At 45.8% G+C, this 15,656-nt stretch overlaps 3 protein-coding genes across 5 annotated transcripts; 2 read left to right on the top strand and 1 right to left on the bottom strand.

Moving 5' to 3' along the window:
• Positions 1-24: 24 nt before the first annotated feature.
• LOC128302149 (tubulin gamma-1 chain) lies at positions 25-1,917 on the bottom strand. The gene is made up of 3 exons (XM_053038898.1): positions 1,731-1,917; positions 1,463-1,665; positions 25-1,393 (listed from the first exon to the last, which is right to left on the bottom strand). Exons 1-3 carry the CDS (start codon positions 1,777-1,779, stop codon positions 266-268), a joined length of 1,380 nt encoding a protein of 459 aa, XP_052894858.1. The 5' UTR covers positions 1,780-1,917; the 3' UTR covers positions 25-265.
• A 659-nt stretch (positions 1,918-2,576) lies between these two features.
• Positions 2,577-7,495, top strand: LOC128304112 (uncharacterized). The gene is made up of 7 exons (XM_053041247.1): positions 2,577-2,939; positions 3,104-3,664; positions 3,733-5,778; positions 5,861-6,152; positions 6,219-6,546; positions 6,623-6,777; positions 6,947-7,495. The coding sequence occupies exons 2-7, from the start codon at positions 3,166-3,168 to the stop codon at positions 7,293-7,295; spliced, it is 3,669 nt and encodes a 1,222-aa protein (XP_052897207.1). The 5' UTR covers positions 2,577-2,939; positions 3,104-3,165; the 3' UTR covers positions 7,296-7,495.
• A 1,007-nt stretch (positions 7,496-8,502) lies between these two features.
• Positions 8,503-15,115, top strand: LOC128301260 (sodium-coupled monocarboxylate transporter 1-like). 3 transcript variants are annotated; one of them, XM_053037643.1, is made up of 8 exons: positions 8,503-8,628; positions 11,615-12,163; positions 12,234-12,285; positions 12,359-12,426; positions 12,508-12,662; positions 13,119-13,259; positions 13,334-14,312; positions 14,372-15,115. In XM_053037643.1, the coding sequence occupies exons 2-8, from the start codon at positions 11,615-11,617 to the stop codon at positions 14,387-14,389; spliced, it is 1,962 nt and encodes a 653-aa protein (XP_052893603.1). In that variant the 5' UTR covers positions 8,503-8,628; the 3' UTR covers positions 14,390-15,115. The 3 variants fall into 3 exon arrangements, with proteins under 3 accessions (XP_052893603.1, XP_052893604.1, XP_052893605.1); XM_053037644.1 differs by lacking the exon at positions 8,503-8,628 and adding an exon at positions 9,076-9,302; XM_053037645.1 differs by lacking the exon at positions 8,503-8,628 and adding an exon at positions 11,030-11,039.
• The last annotated feature ends 541 nt before the right edge of the window (positions 15,116-15,656 follow it).

The following is a 15,656-nucleotide window of genomic DNA, read 5'->3' as shown; positions in this document are numbered from 1 at the left end:
AAACAGTACATGTGTAATATATAATGGTGCATTTTATTGGCACTAATATTTAAGTATGCTACTCAACAATCCATATCCCTCTCTATCCCGCTTTTCTCATTCGAGATTCTACTCCTCTTTTAGAGAGCAGCCGTGTTTCTATTCGTCCTATCCAATCCAATACTTATTCGATTCTTCTAATACCTTTCCACCACGTCCAACGAACGCCTCTTCCAGTAACGATATAATTAAAAACAGTGAGTAAACTGGTGCTTCCGCTTCTCGCTTACGGGTTTATTCCTGCGCCACCAGCTGCACGGCTTCCATGCCAGCTGAGGTAGTTCTCCTTCGTTGCCACCTCGTACTCCTGCACGAGCGCGTCCACAACATCACGCGCCTCGTCCATTTCGCTCAGATCGTCCTTAAACTTGTCCTCCTTCTTGAACTGATCCAGGAAGGCACCACGCTTACGCAGCTTGTCGTACTGTCCCAGTGCCCTTTCGAACAGCGAGCAGATGCTGGTATGGTTGGCCAACATCAAACCCGTCACTCGGTGGCTGCTCTGCACGTACGGACTGCTGCGTGACAGTGCCACCTGAATACTGGCTGGACCCCACGGTATGAACTGGGCCAGCTTGCGCTCCCGGATGCGCTGAATCGACTGATGCACCTGCGAAGGGTTAACCTCGCCCTGGATGATGTTCAGGATGGAAATGTACCGATGATGGTTGGTTTTATCCGGCCCGGTCGAAACCATCATGTTTTTCGGCTGCAGCAAGCGTCTCATCACATCCAGCACGGTCGTTTTCTGCACCGACTGGGTGTCCGATTCGGTCGTGAGCGGTGTGTAACCGGTCATGAGGAAGTGCAGCTGGGACGTGGGAATTAGCGGTGCGATCAGTTCGATCAGGTTGTTGTTCATGTACGACGGGTAGCGAAGGGTGGTCGTACTGACGGACATGATGGTCGACACGAGAGTATTGATTTGGGCGAAGCTGGGATTCTCCAGGTGCAGCCAATCGGTCGCGATGCGATTCAGCGCGGTATTGTCCAGCACGACCACACAGTCCGCACAGCTGGTCAGTCGGCGCAGCGTCAGCAGACTGTTGTACGGTTGTACCACCACATCGCTGATTTCGTCCTGATTCGGGAAAACACTGTACGTCTGGATGAGCTTCTTGGGGAAATGATCGGAAAGCCGTTCCATGATGTAAGATCCCATTCCGGATCCGGTACCGCCGGCAATCGAGTGACACAACACGAATCCCTCCAAGCTGTCACTTCCGTCCGCTTCCCGGTCAATGATGTCAAAGACTTCCTCGTGCAGTTTTTCACCCTGACTAAACCCGGACGCCCAGTTGTTACCAGCACCGCCACCATCCTTCGACAGATATACGTTTTCCGGATTGTACAGCTAAAGAAAAGTATGAGGAAGATGTTCTTAATGGCAGGCAATTAAAGCGTCGCATCACTACAGACGTACCTTCGCGTACGGTGAAGTCATGATCGAATGAATCACACGCGGTTCCAAATCCAGCAGAACCGCCCGGGGAATGTAGTGGTCATCATCCGCTTGATAGAAAAACACATCCTTTCGATCGATGCCATCGCTGGCAAACTCTCGCAACATTCCCGACGGTGAGATGCCATGTTCCAGACACAGTCGCTTCCAAAACTCGAACCCAACTAAAACGAACGCAGTGATAATAAGCTACACCACGGTGCGCTAGTTCGGATTTACCGGTACTTACTCTGGTTTCCGCACTGGCCCAGCTGCAACGTAATGATACCTCTTGGCATCTTTGCGATATGTTTTTCCGCTTCAACGGCACTCAGCTGAAGTGTGGTATTCAGGAATGGTTGCTTTGTTCCACAATCAGGAACAAAACTTTCCGCAAAACGCTACCTTTGTCCCACAACGAAACAACAGAAAATGCGCTCGATTTGCACTGCGTCTTGGTTGCACAGAGCTTTCAAATTGTATTGTCGTTTGGAAAACTTATCGTTTTTTTGCCATCACCAGGAAATGCTTAAAAAACGGCGCAAAAAGAGCTGAAATAACCTACCAATGCCTTGCATTTGCTCGGTTTGGGTAATTATAGCCTAAAACATAATCGATTAAAATTGGAAAATATTTTTTTAATTTAAATTATGCCCTAAACGCTGGGGAAACAACGTCCAATGATGACATCTGGCATTGCTTTATCGTTTTGATCGTTCGGCGTTGACGTGCGTTACAGCGCTGTACGATACAACCCTGACAGAAGAAAATAGCGAGTCGCACACCTGTCTCATTTCTGTTCAATTTTGCTGTTGAACAATTTGCTACGTTTTTGAAAAGGTTTATTGCCTTAACAATCGCTTCTAGTATCGTGAATAGAATTATGTAGAATTTTAAATTAATGTTTCCATTTTTTAGAATGTACTACATGGTCCTTCTTCTCTCTTAGCGCACGCTTTCCGTTAGAACGCATGAAATGTAGCGACCGATTGCACCCTATCGTAGCACGTGTGTACACTCCCATAATCATGGTGGAAAAAGTAAGGTGGTCAAACTGGTAGGGCTTTTTCCGACTGTTTGCCTTTGTGAATTCGTTTAGTTTTGGTAACTACGTGAATTAGGAAGAATGGTATTACTGATGTGTACGCGTGTGCGGAACCGTAAACCAAAAGAGATTAACATTTAGAGTGTTTTAACAAAATGTCTACGTGCGATAGGTAGTTCTGGCAATGGAAGACGCAGGAGCGTAAGCGCGAAGACCTAGGCAGTATACAGATGCGGAAAATTCTTTCCCAGCGTCCCGAATAACGAAACGCCTGTAGCGTACAATTAATTGTGATTACATTGAACAAAAATCGCGGAGGTATTGTGTATAATTTGGTCAGCCCAAAGCGTGTGCTGCACTACGAACTCAGAATATCGCTGGCACCGAAAAGAATCAAGCTTTCTGTCGGTGAAGGTGCGTATGTGTGTGAGCATTGTGCAATGTGTGTATGGTGGTTGTTACACCCGTCCGTCTCGTCATCCGACGCTGTGCCATGTTTTCGATACTAACAATTTGTGGAAAGTCTTAATTTCGCTGTGAGCTTATCAATTGTTTACGTGTCGCGGTGCGTATAATAGATAAAGATTGGACATCTTCGCCTGGCTGACAGCAGTGGCCGGCACAGTATTTAGCAGCGTCCATGCATTCGATCAACCTGGAAAACTGTGAAGGGGAAGGATTGGCGAACCCGACGAGAAGCAATCTCTCCCCGGTCGAGGACGGTGAACCCACGCGTGAAGAAAGACTGGACGAAACGGATGAGAATGATAACAGCAGCAAAAGCCAAGGCATTATCCAAATGAGCTCATCAACGTACGACCGAATATTCCACAGTACGGATCGGGTGTCGGAGCGAAAATCTTCCTCCGTGTTAAACTCACCCGGTCCATCCTCGTCGGTAAAAGAGCCAGAAATGAAGCGAGAAACACCGACAGCTGGTTCTCCACAGAGCAACATAATTTTTCATCGCACCTACAATAAAAAACCTGCCCAGGTGGTGTCTCGCGAAAAAGCGCTAGAAAATTGTGCAGGAAACCTGCCAGCGACGGTACGGCGTCCTGTGATTTGTGTCGAGGATATTCGATTGCGTATTGGTTTGCCTAATCGCCATGGTAACGTGCTCTTTCGATCTGATATCTGTAAGTTGGATGATGTTCGTGTTGATGGTTGACGGTGTTCTGATTTTATTTTACTTTGTTTCTTTCAGCAAGCCATACCGACGACGGCCCAATGACTCGAATCAACAATTCTCAGTCTTGCATCATTCGGAGGTCATTTCACAAGGAAAGCCTAATGTCGTTTGGCATTGCCAAGATTCGTCTAGAGCAGGATGCGTCGCGTTCGGACGGTGGTAAAGATGGTAGTCGGAAACGTGTCAGTTATTCTTACGGTAAGAAGGAGCACCCTGTGACGCAACTATCGTTTAACTCGGACAGCGAAGCAGTGCAAAGCGAACAACCTTCCGCCGAAGATATGGAGATTGGAGAAGAACCGGTAGAACAACCGTTTGTAACGTACAACGCTGAAGAAGCGGTCGAGGCAAGCTCAATGGCCAACTCATACGGTGATGAAGATAGTTCCGGTTGGTCAAAGCATTTCTCCACTCGGCGCAGTATGGCACACCGACGGCACGCGTCGGCGGACGATGGTCATCCGACGCCACTCAGCGAGTTTGATCTAATGTTGCAAAAGATCAACCAAAGCGTACCACCCATGTCGCACCTGGATCGTATCGATCAGTGGCGCGTAACGGCGGAAGATTTGTTACATTCGATCCCGACCAAGGCCCAGATTGAAACAAGCTCCTCATGGTCGTGTGCCAAGCGTCCCTACTATTACGATGCCACCAACGGATCGAGTGATGAAGATTCGGACACACTGGAGGATACTGCTGGAGCGGCTGGAACATCCGGAGGTCCTTGCACCAGTGCGGGACTGCAAGCGAGGAGCATTAAAAAGAGACGTCCGATTGATGATGATGGCGCACCGTTAGATTCACCCAACACTGCCATAGCTAACCCGATGACGGCAACATTTCAGCTCGGGAACGGCGCTGGGGACGATGACGGTAAAGGTTTGGATTTTCGGAAAAGTCAAGTTAATCCGGAAATTGATAAACCGGCCAAACAGAGCGGAGTAGCGCCGAATTCAATTCGGGTTTTGGTAAGGAAAAATTATTACAAACTACCTACGCGCTATCGTGCGAGCATGGATAACGAGCGAGAGAGTGATCAGGTGGAAGAATCGGACATTGCTGGCACCAGCATGCCGTCCTACAAAGCCAACCCGTACGCCTACCTTCTGAGTCGTGATGAGGAGGAAAGGGAGAAATTTTTGCAGTATCTACGCATTAGTCCAGTGTTTCGTACGGATGAGCAGGTGGCGGCGGGAACGCGAATCAGAGGACCGGTGGTAAAATGTAATTCTGTCGGAGTGACCGGTACGAATGAATCCAACGCAAACATGATAAACCCCGCCAGTGTCGTCAGCTCGTCGAAACCAAAGACGAAATCGCGACCGAAAGTGAAACAAACCAAGAGGAAACCAACCTCCAAACACAGAGGTCATCCCTCGATTATTGCCAGCAGTGGGCTGCGAGGTGTTCGACGGCTCGTTCTCAGTAGTTCACTGCGTAGCGGAAAAGTGATACGATACAGAAACAACCGTACACATGAAAGACCTGTCGCCAAATCGAGAAGAAGACCAGTACCGAAGATTATCTCCAGCGTACCGTCCGTTGAGAAGAAACAACTCCAACCTTCGCTTTCTCCCGCGAAAGATGAGGCAAATCCGGAAAAGTACCTTCCGGATGGCGAAACTGACCAGCAGCAGCAGCAGGTCGCTGCTTCACTACCTTCGACGTCATCTTCCACATTGATGGGCAAGAAGGACAAAAGTGCAACGCAACGACGCCGCTGTTCCGTGGACAGTGCGGTCAGTAGCTCTACCAGTGCCGAAATGCATGCCGAACAACAGCAGCCTGTGGGTAATCGATCGAAGGAGTGTCAAACGATCGAAACCATTCCACCGGAACAGGCATCGGCCCCCGTGTCCATTGTCAACGAAGGCAAGCGCATGCGAAATCCTCTGAATCGGGCTGACGGTGACGTGCTACACCTGTTCCTGCTCGACGAGCAGCTCGTTGTGGTGCAGAAGGAACTGGTCAGCTTTTGGCGCTATTCGCGGCTGTGCTTATTCCTGGGTGTGAAACAAGAATGGCAACGTCGCGCTCAAATTCGACGCTGGAATCATGGTACGCATGGTACCCCCCAATGTTTGGACTTTAATTACGTTAATGTTCACTTTTTTTTGTATATTTTTCCTTTCGTCTACAGATACGGAGGTGGATATGCAAAATGCTCGTCGTATCGTGCTAAACAAGCAAGATCCCATTTATCTCGAACCAAGGGCGAGGAATTTGAGTGAAGACAAGTCACGCATATGTCCACTTGCGTCTATCTACGTAAATGCGTACTTTCTTGACACCGTGGCCGTACCAAAGGTGACAAAGGTTAGTGATGGTAACGTTCCAATCGCAGCTGGAGACGATAATGTCGACGAAAATGGTGCAGATGACTTCGATGAACTGTTGCGATTGAAGTCGTTTCAGTTAGATACAGTCAAAAGGTACTTGTCCGGCTAACCAATTCGAAAACAAACATTCTCCATTTAATCTTTCTTTCCCTTTTCAAGTTCATTGGATGATATTCGATTTTTGCCATTACCGAACACCCGCGATTTTCTCATCTGTTGGCATGAGCACGTATCGCAGCTAGAATCACGTACGGGGCTGTGCAAGTATAGTCTGACAGCGGATCTGCAAACGTTGGCCTGCATCCGAGATTTTATGCCCGTCAAGCAGAAGCTAACGACAATTAAATGCATCAACGACAAAAAGCTGGTCGGAATGGGGCACACCACGATACACATCTGGTGTTACGAGAGCGGATTCATCCTACACACGGTCGATTTGAAGCTGGAGCTTGGAATAAACATTTGTTGTTTCCTACACATTGAAGAGGTAAGGTCTGCCGTACGAAATTTTAGCAGGACCAAATTGAATTCGCTTTTTTTCAATCTTATTCTTTGTTTCAAAGAACAACGACAATACGCTATTAATGCTACAAATGCACCACCCGGATGATCCTGGAACGAGCTATAATCGCAGACTGCTGAAAGTTCTTGCTCTCAACTTGTACAAAGCGACGTGGTACATTGCGCACAGCTATGAGATTGCACTGGCATCCAAGAGGTAAGTTTTTGTCTAATGCTTTTAAACATGTATCGATTTTAATGGAGAGAGCTAAAAGCTTGTCTGAAATCAACTCGACCGGAATCCAGAAATTATTCCATTTTTACCTTATAACGTCAGAAATTTGTGAGAACTATATATATATAAATAATTAACCATAACTTTTCAGTATTACTAGTGAAAGCCAACAGTGGGCACTGGACGAAAGCAATGGCTGTCATCGGCAATGTTTAACGTTCGACAGTGGAGAACTCTTGATGGTCAGTCTAAATGATCCAACCGTTTGTTGGACTAACCATCAGCGATTGCAGAAGGATCTGCAGCGTGCGGAAAATGGATCGCTACACATTTACAGCCGATTGCGCAGTAACGACGGTGGCAATGATCTATACCGACCGCGTGAACGCATACTGAACGCAGGCCATTGGAACGGTGGACGTGATTTGGTATTTTTGAGCGATCAATTCCTCACGGTCAAGACGATCGATGAGTATGTGGTGGAAGAAGGTAAACGATAAACCAGAGGCTTTTAGGACGGTCGGTTGGCATGCGTTCCTTTGATGCTTTAAGCTTTGAATTTGATAGTGTTTGAAATGGATAACGATCCAGCGCAGAACAATTGGAACAGTGCAATTTGTATGTTTGAATTGAATGGCACTGTTTATTGAACTGATGGTAATATAATTGTTTGTATTGTGTTCGCTACTTGCATTCGATAGATTTCGACGGTGTATTTTTTGTTAATGTATTTTCGTGTTCGCTGCTGAATTCGCCACACAGTTCGGATAAAAAATCTGATGGAACCGACCGTCCCACAGAGAATGGAAATATGTATGTAATGCATGCAATGTTGAAGCCATGAACGTCGTTGCAAACGTTGAGAATGTGGGAAATAGTATGTTTAGCTTGTAACATATACACACAGACTTTGGCTAGAGGCAATAATTTGGAAATTAGTGAATATAAACCCTTGAATGATGAGTTAAAACAATGTTCAAAATAGTATTTATTGCGTTCCTTTAAATTTCACCTAATCGGTGCTCGATTAGCGTTTTGGATCGGCTAGTTGTGTCGCTATAGAGCATGTGTGATCTGCTAAAAATAGTGCTTTGAACTGTACATAGTGTACCATAGTGGTTTCACTTAAGAAACAAAGTGGTTGCATGAAGTATCAAAAATGCAAAAAAAACACACACAGACATAATAGTTTATCCATTGAACTGAAGTGTACTACGAGCAGAGAACAGGAAACAAATAATAAAGGTGATAAGGAAGCCTGCAGATCTCGCTTAGGGCGCATTAGCGTTCCGATGAGTGTTTTTGTTTTATGCATGAGATAATTACAATAAATCAATATATATATATTTTAATTAATGAAGTTTTAATGAAGTGTGGAAATAGATCAAGAAAGAAAATAACGTTAAACGAATAATTTACACTCCCAGCTGCGACCTTGATCAAGTGATTCCTAAAAGCTCAAGATCAGCTTTGGCCGCTCAAATGCAGTAAGAATATTTTTTTCTAAGCATTGTATTAAAAAAGTTAAAAAATTCCTTCTAAACGGTATTTTTCCGAAAGATTTGGTATTTTTGTGCCGTAACTGCTAGAATACGGATTTTGTCCCATTTGTACACTACATCTGTCACATAGTGCAAAACCACAATCTGTCAAAACATCGGTTTGTTTGTTTTGGTCAGATTGTCCAAAATTGGTCGCGCGATTTTGATTGCCTACTTTTGTGATCGTTTCCAGCGAAAGTAATGAAATTTATTGTGATTATTTAGGCATAACAATTGGCAAACAATCCCTTGATCGCAGGGGACATTAGCAGCACACCACAATTATATTGGCGTAAGTACCAGAGTGTTGACTATCGAAGTTTGCTTCTCGTTCCAGCCAGCGATGGTGCGTGCCACATCACAGCGGTCTGTTTGATAGTTGCATGGAGAGCATTGAGCGTTTAATTTTAGGGTTTGCTGTGAAAAAGCAATTTCTTTTCGCAACCCATTCACGCTGGCCTTCAAATAATTGTCCCCGTAAGCAGTCCCGTGTGTTGTCCATGGTTTGTGTTGTACGTTGCATAATCCCTGCCCCGTGCGGTGAAGCACACGATTGTTGCGACGCAAAGTAATACGCGGCATCGAGCCTCCTCACTTCACTACTACCAGAGCACGTGGCGAAACGCGTCGCATTCGAACGTTACGCGCCCGCGAACGGGACGGCGATCGATGTCCGCGCGTCGTTGAACGCGCTATTGTTGATTGTGCTGCCGAGCCAGTCAGTTGACGAACAAAACACACCGGTTCGACTCAACCGCGTACGGAACGTTGAGTTGAGGTAAAGGTCGCGTTTCGCGCTTATCGTGCTCTCAAGGTAGTGTACTTTCGAACGCGGTCAGTGTGCGCGGTAGTACGATCGAATCTCGCGAACTGCGTTATCGCACCCGGAAAAGAATCGAACACAAAACGTGTGTCCGTGAGTGATATTCATTGAATTGCATTCATTGAGAAGGGAAGCGTAGAAATGTAAGGCTTGTTCTAATTGTACACGATCAATTTATTAATTCGATTAGTAGCGATGTGTCCGCACTTGTCACAGTTGTTGATTAGTGAAAGTAATTGCTAGGAAATGTGTTATCCCTTTTTTTAAGGAGCTTAAATTGAATTACATTCTCGTACGTCACTCGTTGCGTCGTGGAGCTGTGCAGCTTTGATATCGAAATGTTTATTGCAACAAAACGAGCATAAAATAACGATGTGTCGCTTTTGATCGTTACGTTATCTATCGCGAGAGGGTTACGCTCATTACGCGTGGAATATATTACACCTAGACGTCGGTGTGTTTTTGATTTATCTTATAATCTTCCTCGGAAAGGTGAAGGTGAAGTTGCTGTTGAGTGGCGTGATGTATCCATCGAACCGGTGCGTCACACCGATGAACGGATTTAAGTTAATGTTGTGATAAAGTTCGATATCGTTGTTTGTGCAGTGCATGGAACAGAAGTCTCAGCTAGTGTTTCCTTGCCCTATACCGCTCAATGATCGAGCAAGATCCTCCGGCCTGTCTTGTATCCCTTACATTGTGTCTATATAGTATAATCGGTGAAGATCACCGCAGGTTATAGCGCTCAAGGTGATCGTATTCAGAAGCTTTTGCATTCCTTCGCTGTAGCGGTATTCTATTCTCCCCCTTATTCGTTTGCCGATGTGCGGTGCTTCCACTATAAATACCCTCTATTTAGTTCGAAACCAAAAACACCTATGGATGGGTGGTGAGGCAAAGACAATCGAAGTCAATAGCTGAAACCGCAAATCGTAACACAGGCACCGACACAAGGCACCTATTTGAAACCGCAACAACCTTCACTTGAGGAGCAAACGGTTTTGACCCCGTGACGGTATCAATGCATGCGTAACCGAAGAAAAAGTGTAACTTCTTGCTCGTGCCGATCGTGCCTTAACGAAGACAGGCCAACAAAACAAAACAAAAAAAAAAACACACACATCACCGCCACACGCTATAATAGGACGCGCAGCGTCGTTTGTTTATCGCTTGAAAGTGCACTTTAGTTAGCGCGGTCCGTCTAAACAACAACGCCAGGCCGGGCATGCCATCCATCCTCCCTTCTGTAGGGCCACTGGGATGTGTTAATGGGGTCCGGTCAGAAGTGTGCACATTGATCTGTATTGGAGACGCGAATCAATCGACATCATGCGCAACGTCACCGCGGACTTAACGCGTGCTAATAGAAACGCGCACACGCGACTCCCGAGGTTCGCGGGTCAAAGTCCACGCGTTCGAGCCCCGTCGCAGCACAAACAGGGCACTCGAAACACCCCGATTTCCAGTGTGGTTCATCACTGTGGCTGGCCGTTGTTCGCGTGTTGTTTGTTTTAAAAGTAACCGGTCGATGCATGTTATGTAAATTATTTTTCAACATACAACCGGACCATTTGCACAGCTTGCAATTCGCGTACCCTCAGAAAGATGGGTAATTATTGCTGAGAACAAGACAGTACTTGTAACTTGAATTGTTGATGATGAGTGAGGATGTTTGTGGAAGTCTTACATATGCATAAATCAAAATTCCTCCAGGAAGTTGAAGCTGGTGAAGCGAAAACACATCGAGAATGCAATTCCCTACAAACGCAAGTACTCCTCGACCCTGTTTTGAAGCAATTAGACAATGCTGATATCTCGTGCCCGTCCGATGCGGTTTGCGTCAGTCAGCAACACTGGATTGTAACACGACTGCGTTATTGGTACTCTAAAAACTTGAGCTTCCATCTCGTTTGCTGATCTCGGAACTCTTGATTTGCTGCCGGAAGCCACTTGGGGCTTTTGGTGCAATTCGCCCAGTCATTTCCAAATCTCCCTGTACACCAAGTGCTCCCAATTGTGGGCAATGGTGGTACTTTATCACAGGCTCTATTTAAACACTCACGTTGTTTTTGTTTTATTTTTTATTACCGCTTCCCTGGTCGCCTGCCGCCGTGTTATCGCGTGTCTACAGCGCGAGTTCAAAGTCCCAAATCCTCTCCATTCCTCAAAGTTCAGGCAAAGTTCCTCAAAATCGCACCCTACTAGCGTGTGTGCGTTCAGTGCGTCCAGGAATTAAATCAATGGCGCTTTCGATTGTCATCCTGAGCGATATGGATGCCTGATATCACGGAGAGCTGCGCAGTGACAGCAAACTTTATCTCCCTTCTGTATTTTGGAAAGGTGTCTTAAGGTGGAAGCGATGAAGGCAATCGCCACCGTTTTTTTTTTTTGTTTGATAGCAGCATGCATTAGTCATCGTTAGAAATTGAGAATGACGTCCGTATTCCTTTTCCAGATGGCGTCGGGGAGAAGCACACTGGCAGAAAGTCTCCGTGAGCTGTACCAGTTCAGCGTGGTGGATTACTGCATGTTCGGTGCGATGCTAGTCCTTTCGGCCAGCTGCGGAATATACTTTGGCTTCTTCAAAAGAAACAAAAGCGAAGAGGCGGAAACGCCCGAAAGCAGCAGCAGCGATGATGAAAGTGGACATCGAACGGTAGTGTCCGGTACGAGGAAGAACAAGGCAAAGACTACCTTCGGATCATCTACCATGGATGAGTATCTGCTGGGATCACGGAAGTTGAAGGCATTCCCAGTGGCGATGAGCCTTGTGGCGGGATACATATCGGGTGTGACGATACTAGGAACTCCGGCCGAAATCTACAACTTCGGAACGCAATATTGGCTGATCGTGATACCGATTCTGCTGATGGGAGTCGCCGTCTGCACCGTCTATCTGCCGGTGTTCTGCTCACTTAAGCTGAATTCTTCGTATGAATATCTGGAGCTAAGGTTCAACTCGTACGTCCGGTCGATAGCATCGGTGATGTTTGTCATTGATGAGGTAGCTATTCGAACTGATGATAGTATTGAACGCGGAATAGCTCACTCATGTATCTGGTCATTCGTTTCAGCTTCTTTTCCTCCCGATGATCATCTACGTACCGGCGTTAGCATTCAATCAAGGTGAGTAGCTTTTCGTCACTGTTTCCGACAAGTACTAGAGCCTTTAAAACATATAAATTGTGATTCCCTTTAGTGACCGGCTTCAATCTGTACGTGATTGGCGCGATCGTGTGCGTCGTTTGTATATTTTACACTCTTCTGGTAAGTCATTTCAACCGTAATTAGTCGGACACAAATGTATATTAATGCTTTTGTACTCTTTTTAAATTGTAATTATTTCAGGGAGGTATTAAGGCTGTGGTATTTACCGATGCGTGGCAGGTAGTGGTAATGTTCATCTCTGTCGTTGTCGTCGTCATCATCGGTACGATCGCGATCGGTGGTCCGGATGTCATATGGGACCGGTCGGTGGAAGGTGGACGGATAGATTTTTTCAAGTAAGATGCTAATACTTTAGCTATATGATGTGAGATGATATGATTGGAAAATTTGCAAACAATTAGTTACATATGATACAACCAGTTACGTTGCAAGAAACGTTCAGCGAAGTTTATTGTTGGCAATATTTAGAATTCGCGAAACAGTCACGGTGTAAAGTACAACAGCTAGTTAAGGAAGAGCCCGAATTGTTATGATACGATTATCATTCGGTTCTGCATTTATTACAGTACGGTGTAACAAGATTAGCTTGTATACTTACTTACTTATCAGGTGTTACACTCGCTTCATGGTCTTGGCCTACTGCAGGAATTTTCTTACGGCAAAGTGCCATTGTCTTACGATTCATTACGATCAACTAAATTCAGTACGATCAACCGATTTATTCTACGATCAATCATATTGAGTAGCTTTAAATAAGTATCTTTTTGTTCTATTGTCTTTTCATTCCTCAGTTTTAATCCATCCATGTATGAGCGGCAAACATTTTGGGCTGTGCTGATCGGTGGCTTCTTCTACTGGACGTCATTCAACTCCGTAAACCAAACGATGGTTCAGCGGTACATGTCGCTACCAAATTTGAAGAAAGCAAAGCTGTAAGTGATATTCGGCTTATCTCTTACTGAGCGCAATTAATTTATGTCGTCTGCCGTTGGTGTGCATCTTTCAGTTCCATTGCAATGTTTACGGTTGGAATGGGCGTGTTTGTGTCCGTCTGTTGCTACGCTGGATTGCTGCTGTATGGAAAGTACTTCGAATGTGACCCGGCCACGGTTGGCCTTGTGACGACGGACGATCAACTGTTTCCCCACTACGTGATGGAATCGGTTGGAAAGTTGAAAGGCATCCCGGGACTGTTTATTGCCGGTGTGTTTGGCGCTGCACTTAGTTCTCTTTCCGTTGTACTGAATTCTACCTCAGCTGTCCTGCTAGAGGACATTTTAAAAGGACTGTTTCGGATTAATCCCTCCCCGTTTGTGGCGAACGTGTTCGTGCGCGGCAGTGTAGTTGTGCTTGGACTAGCCGCTATGGGATGCTTGTTCATCATCGAGAAGCTGGGTGGTATACTGAGTGTGGCTACCTCCCTGTCGGCGATTGCAGCTGGGACGACGTGTGGCATATTCACGCTGGGGATGTTAATTCCATGGAGCAACACGAAGGGCGCACTGTTCGGAGGTGTGTCGGGTGCATTGCTGTCCGGTTGGGTTTCGCTTGGTAGTCAATTTGCTGGTGCAGCGGGTGAGATCGTACCGCACAAGCTGCCCGTTTCGGTGAGCGGATGTATCGAGGATCTGATCACAAACGTTACCATGGTGAATCCGATCTATCCGGACGAACGGGAAGTTTTTCCGTTGTATCGGCTTTCCTACCATTGGATTACTCCGATCGGTGTACTGACGGTGTTGGTCGTTGGCACAGTCGTATCGTTCATAACGGGACCTCGGGATCTGCGACACATCGATCCGGAGCTCATTTCACCTGTTATCCATCGATTCTTGCCTCAGGAATCATTCGGTAACTTCGGAACGGCAAGCAAGAACTCAACGGCGGGACCAGCGGTTTTTAGTGAAGAAATGCAACCACACACAAATGTGTCCCCATCAACGGGTGGCGTTCCGTACGGTTCGACGGTGGAACGAAATGGACAGGTTTGTACGGGTGTGCTTCGAATCGAAAGGATAACTAAACATGTTTTTATGCTTTCTAGGTAATGAAATCTCGATGATGAAGCTGTAGACCGTGTAACAAACGACTCGTAATCGAAAAACACACATATCCCGACGAGATTCCCGTTGCGATACCCGGGACATCTGCGGCAGCTCCGTGCCAAATTTGGTCACCAAATGGATCTTTTCCACTACTGACATAGAAGTGAGAGTATTGAAGCAGCGCAAAGACAAACACTCTAAGGTGTAGGGCACGGTTATTGAGCCCGTTCCAGGAATAGTTTACCTTTGGCACTAGAAAGACTGTGTACAAAACAATCGAGTGTCTAATCAGCTTCCTATAGTGAGTGGGGCTTAAGGTAAGGATACTGGAAACAAAAAATATTAAGTAGTTTGCAAAGAGTTTGGGCGGCTTTGTACTCGTAGTTTGCTCTTTGCTTTACATATGTAAGATTTACGTGATTGTAAACGTAATGTATACAACAAACACAAACGAACCCTTCTAATCAACCACTCTTCCTCCTCGGAGCCCCACCATATCGTTACACAATCTGTGATAGACCTTGGTGCAAAATGTGAATGAATAACGGCGCGTTGGCTGAGTGCTGGTTTTTTTTCTTGTTTGTTAACGTTGTTGTTATTATTGATTGCCATGGAAGTAGTAGCAAGATGGTGCTGTCTACTGTAAATGATGTGCTTAGTGGAAATTTATTGATGTTGAGTGCTTGAAATGGACGATAGTTGTATGTATGAAACGAATAAAATAAAACAAATTTATGAACAGATTAGATTGCGGTTTTCTTTTGTGGGAAAATATCCAAGGAGGCTAAGTGTTGTGTTTTCTCTTATGCCAACTACTTTATTTCATGCAACTTACAATACTCAAGGTTACTTCGATACGCGTGATACCAAAGTGAAAAGCACAGTTTGAAATGCCCAGTTTGTCAAGCTCTGATACCAGGAGAGCATCCAACGCAGGAGGATGCTTTTTTCGGTATTGATCGAGACAGAGAACTCACCAAAAATGACCAGTTTGTCAAGCTCTGATACCAGGAGAGCATCCAACGCAGGAGGATGCTTTTTCCGTGTTGATCGAGACAGAGAACTCACCAAAAATGACCAGTTTGTCAAGCTCTGATACCAGGAGAGCATCCAACGCAGGAGGGTGCTTTTTCCGTGTTGATAGAAACAGGGAACTCACCAAACATGACCAGTTTGTCAAGCTCTGATACCAGGAGAGCATCCAACGCAGGAGGATGCTTTTTCCGTGTTGATCGAGGCAGAGAACTCACCAAAAATGACCAGTTTGTCAAGCTCTGATACCAG

This window comes from Anopheles moucheti, chromosome 3 (genome assembly GCF_943734755.1).
Source record: "Anopheles moucheti chromosome 3, idAnoMoucSN_F20_07, whole genome shotgun sequence".
Classification (NCBI taxonomy): domain Eukaryota; kingdom Metazoa; phylum Arthropoda; class Insecta; order Diptera; family Culicidae; genus Anopheles; species Anopheles moucheti.
The sequence above is the reverse complement of the archived record's forward strand: the minus strand, read 5'-3'. Positions and strand labels throughout refer to the sequence as shown.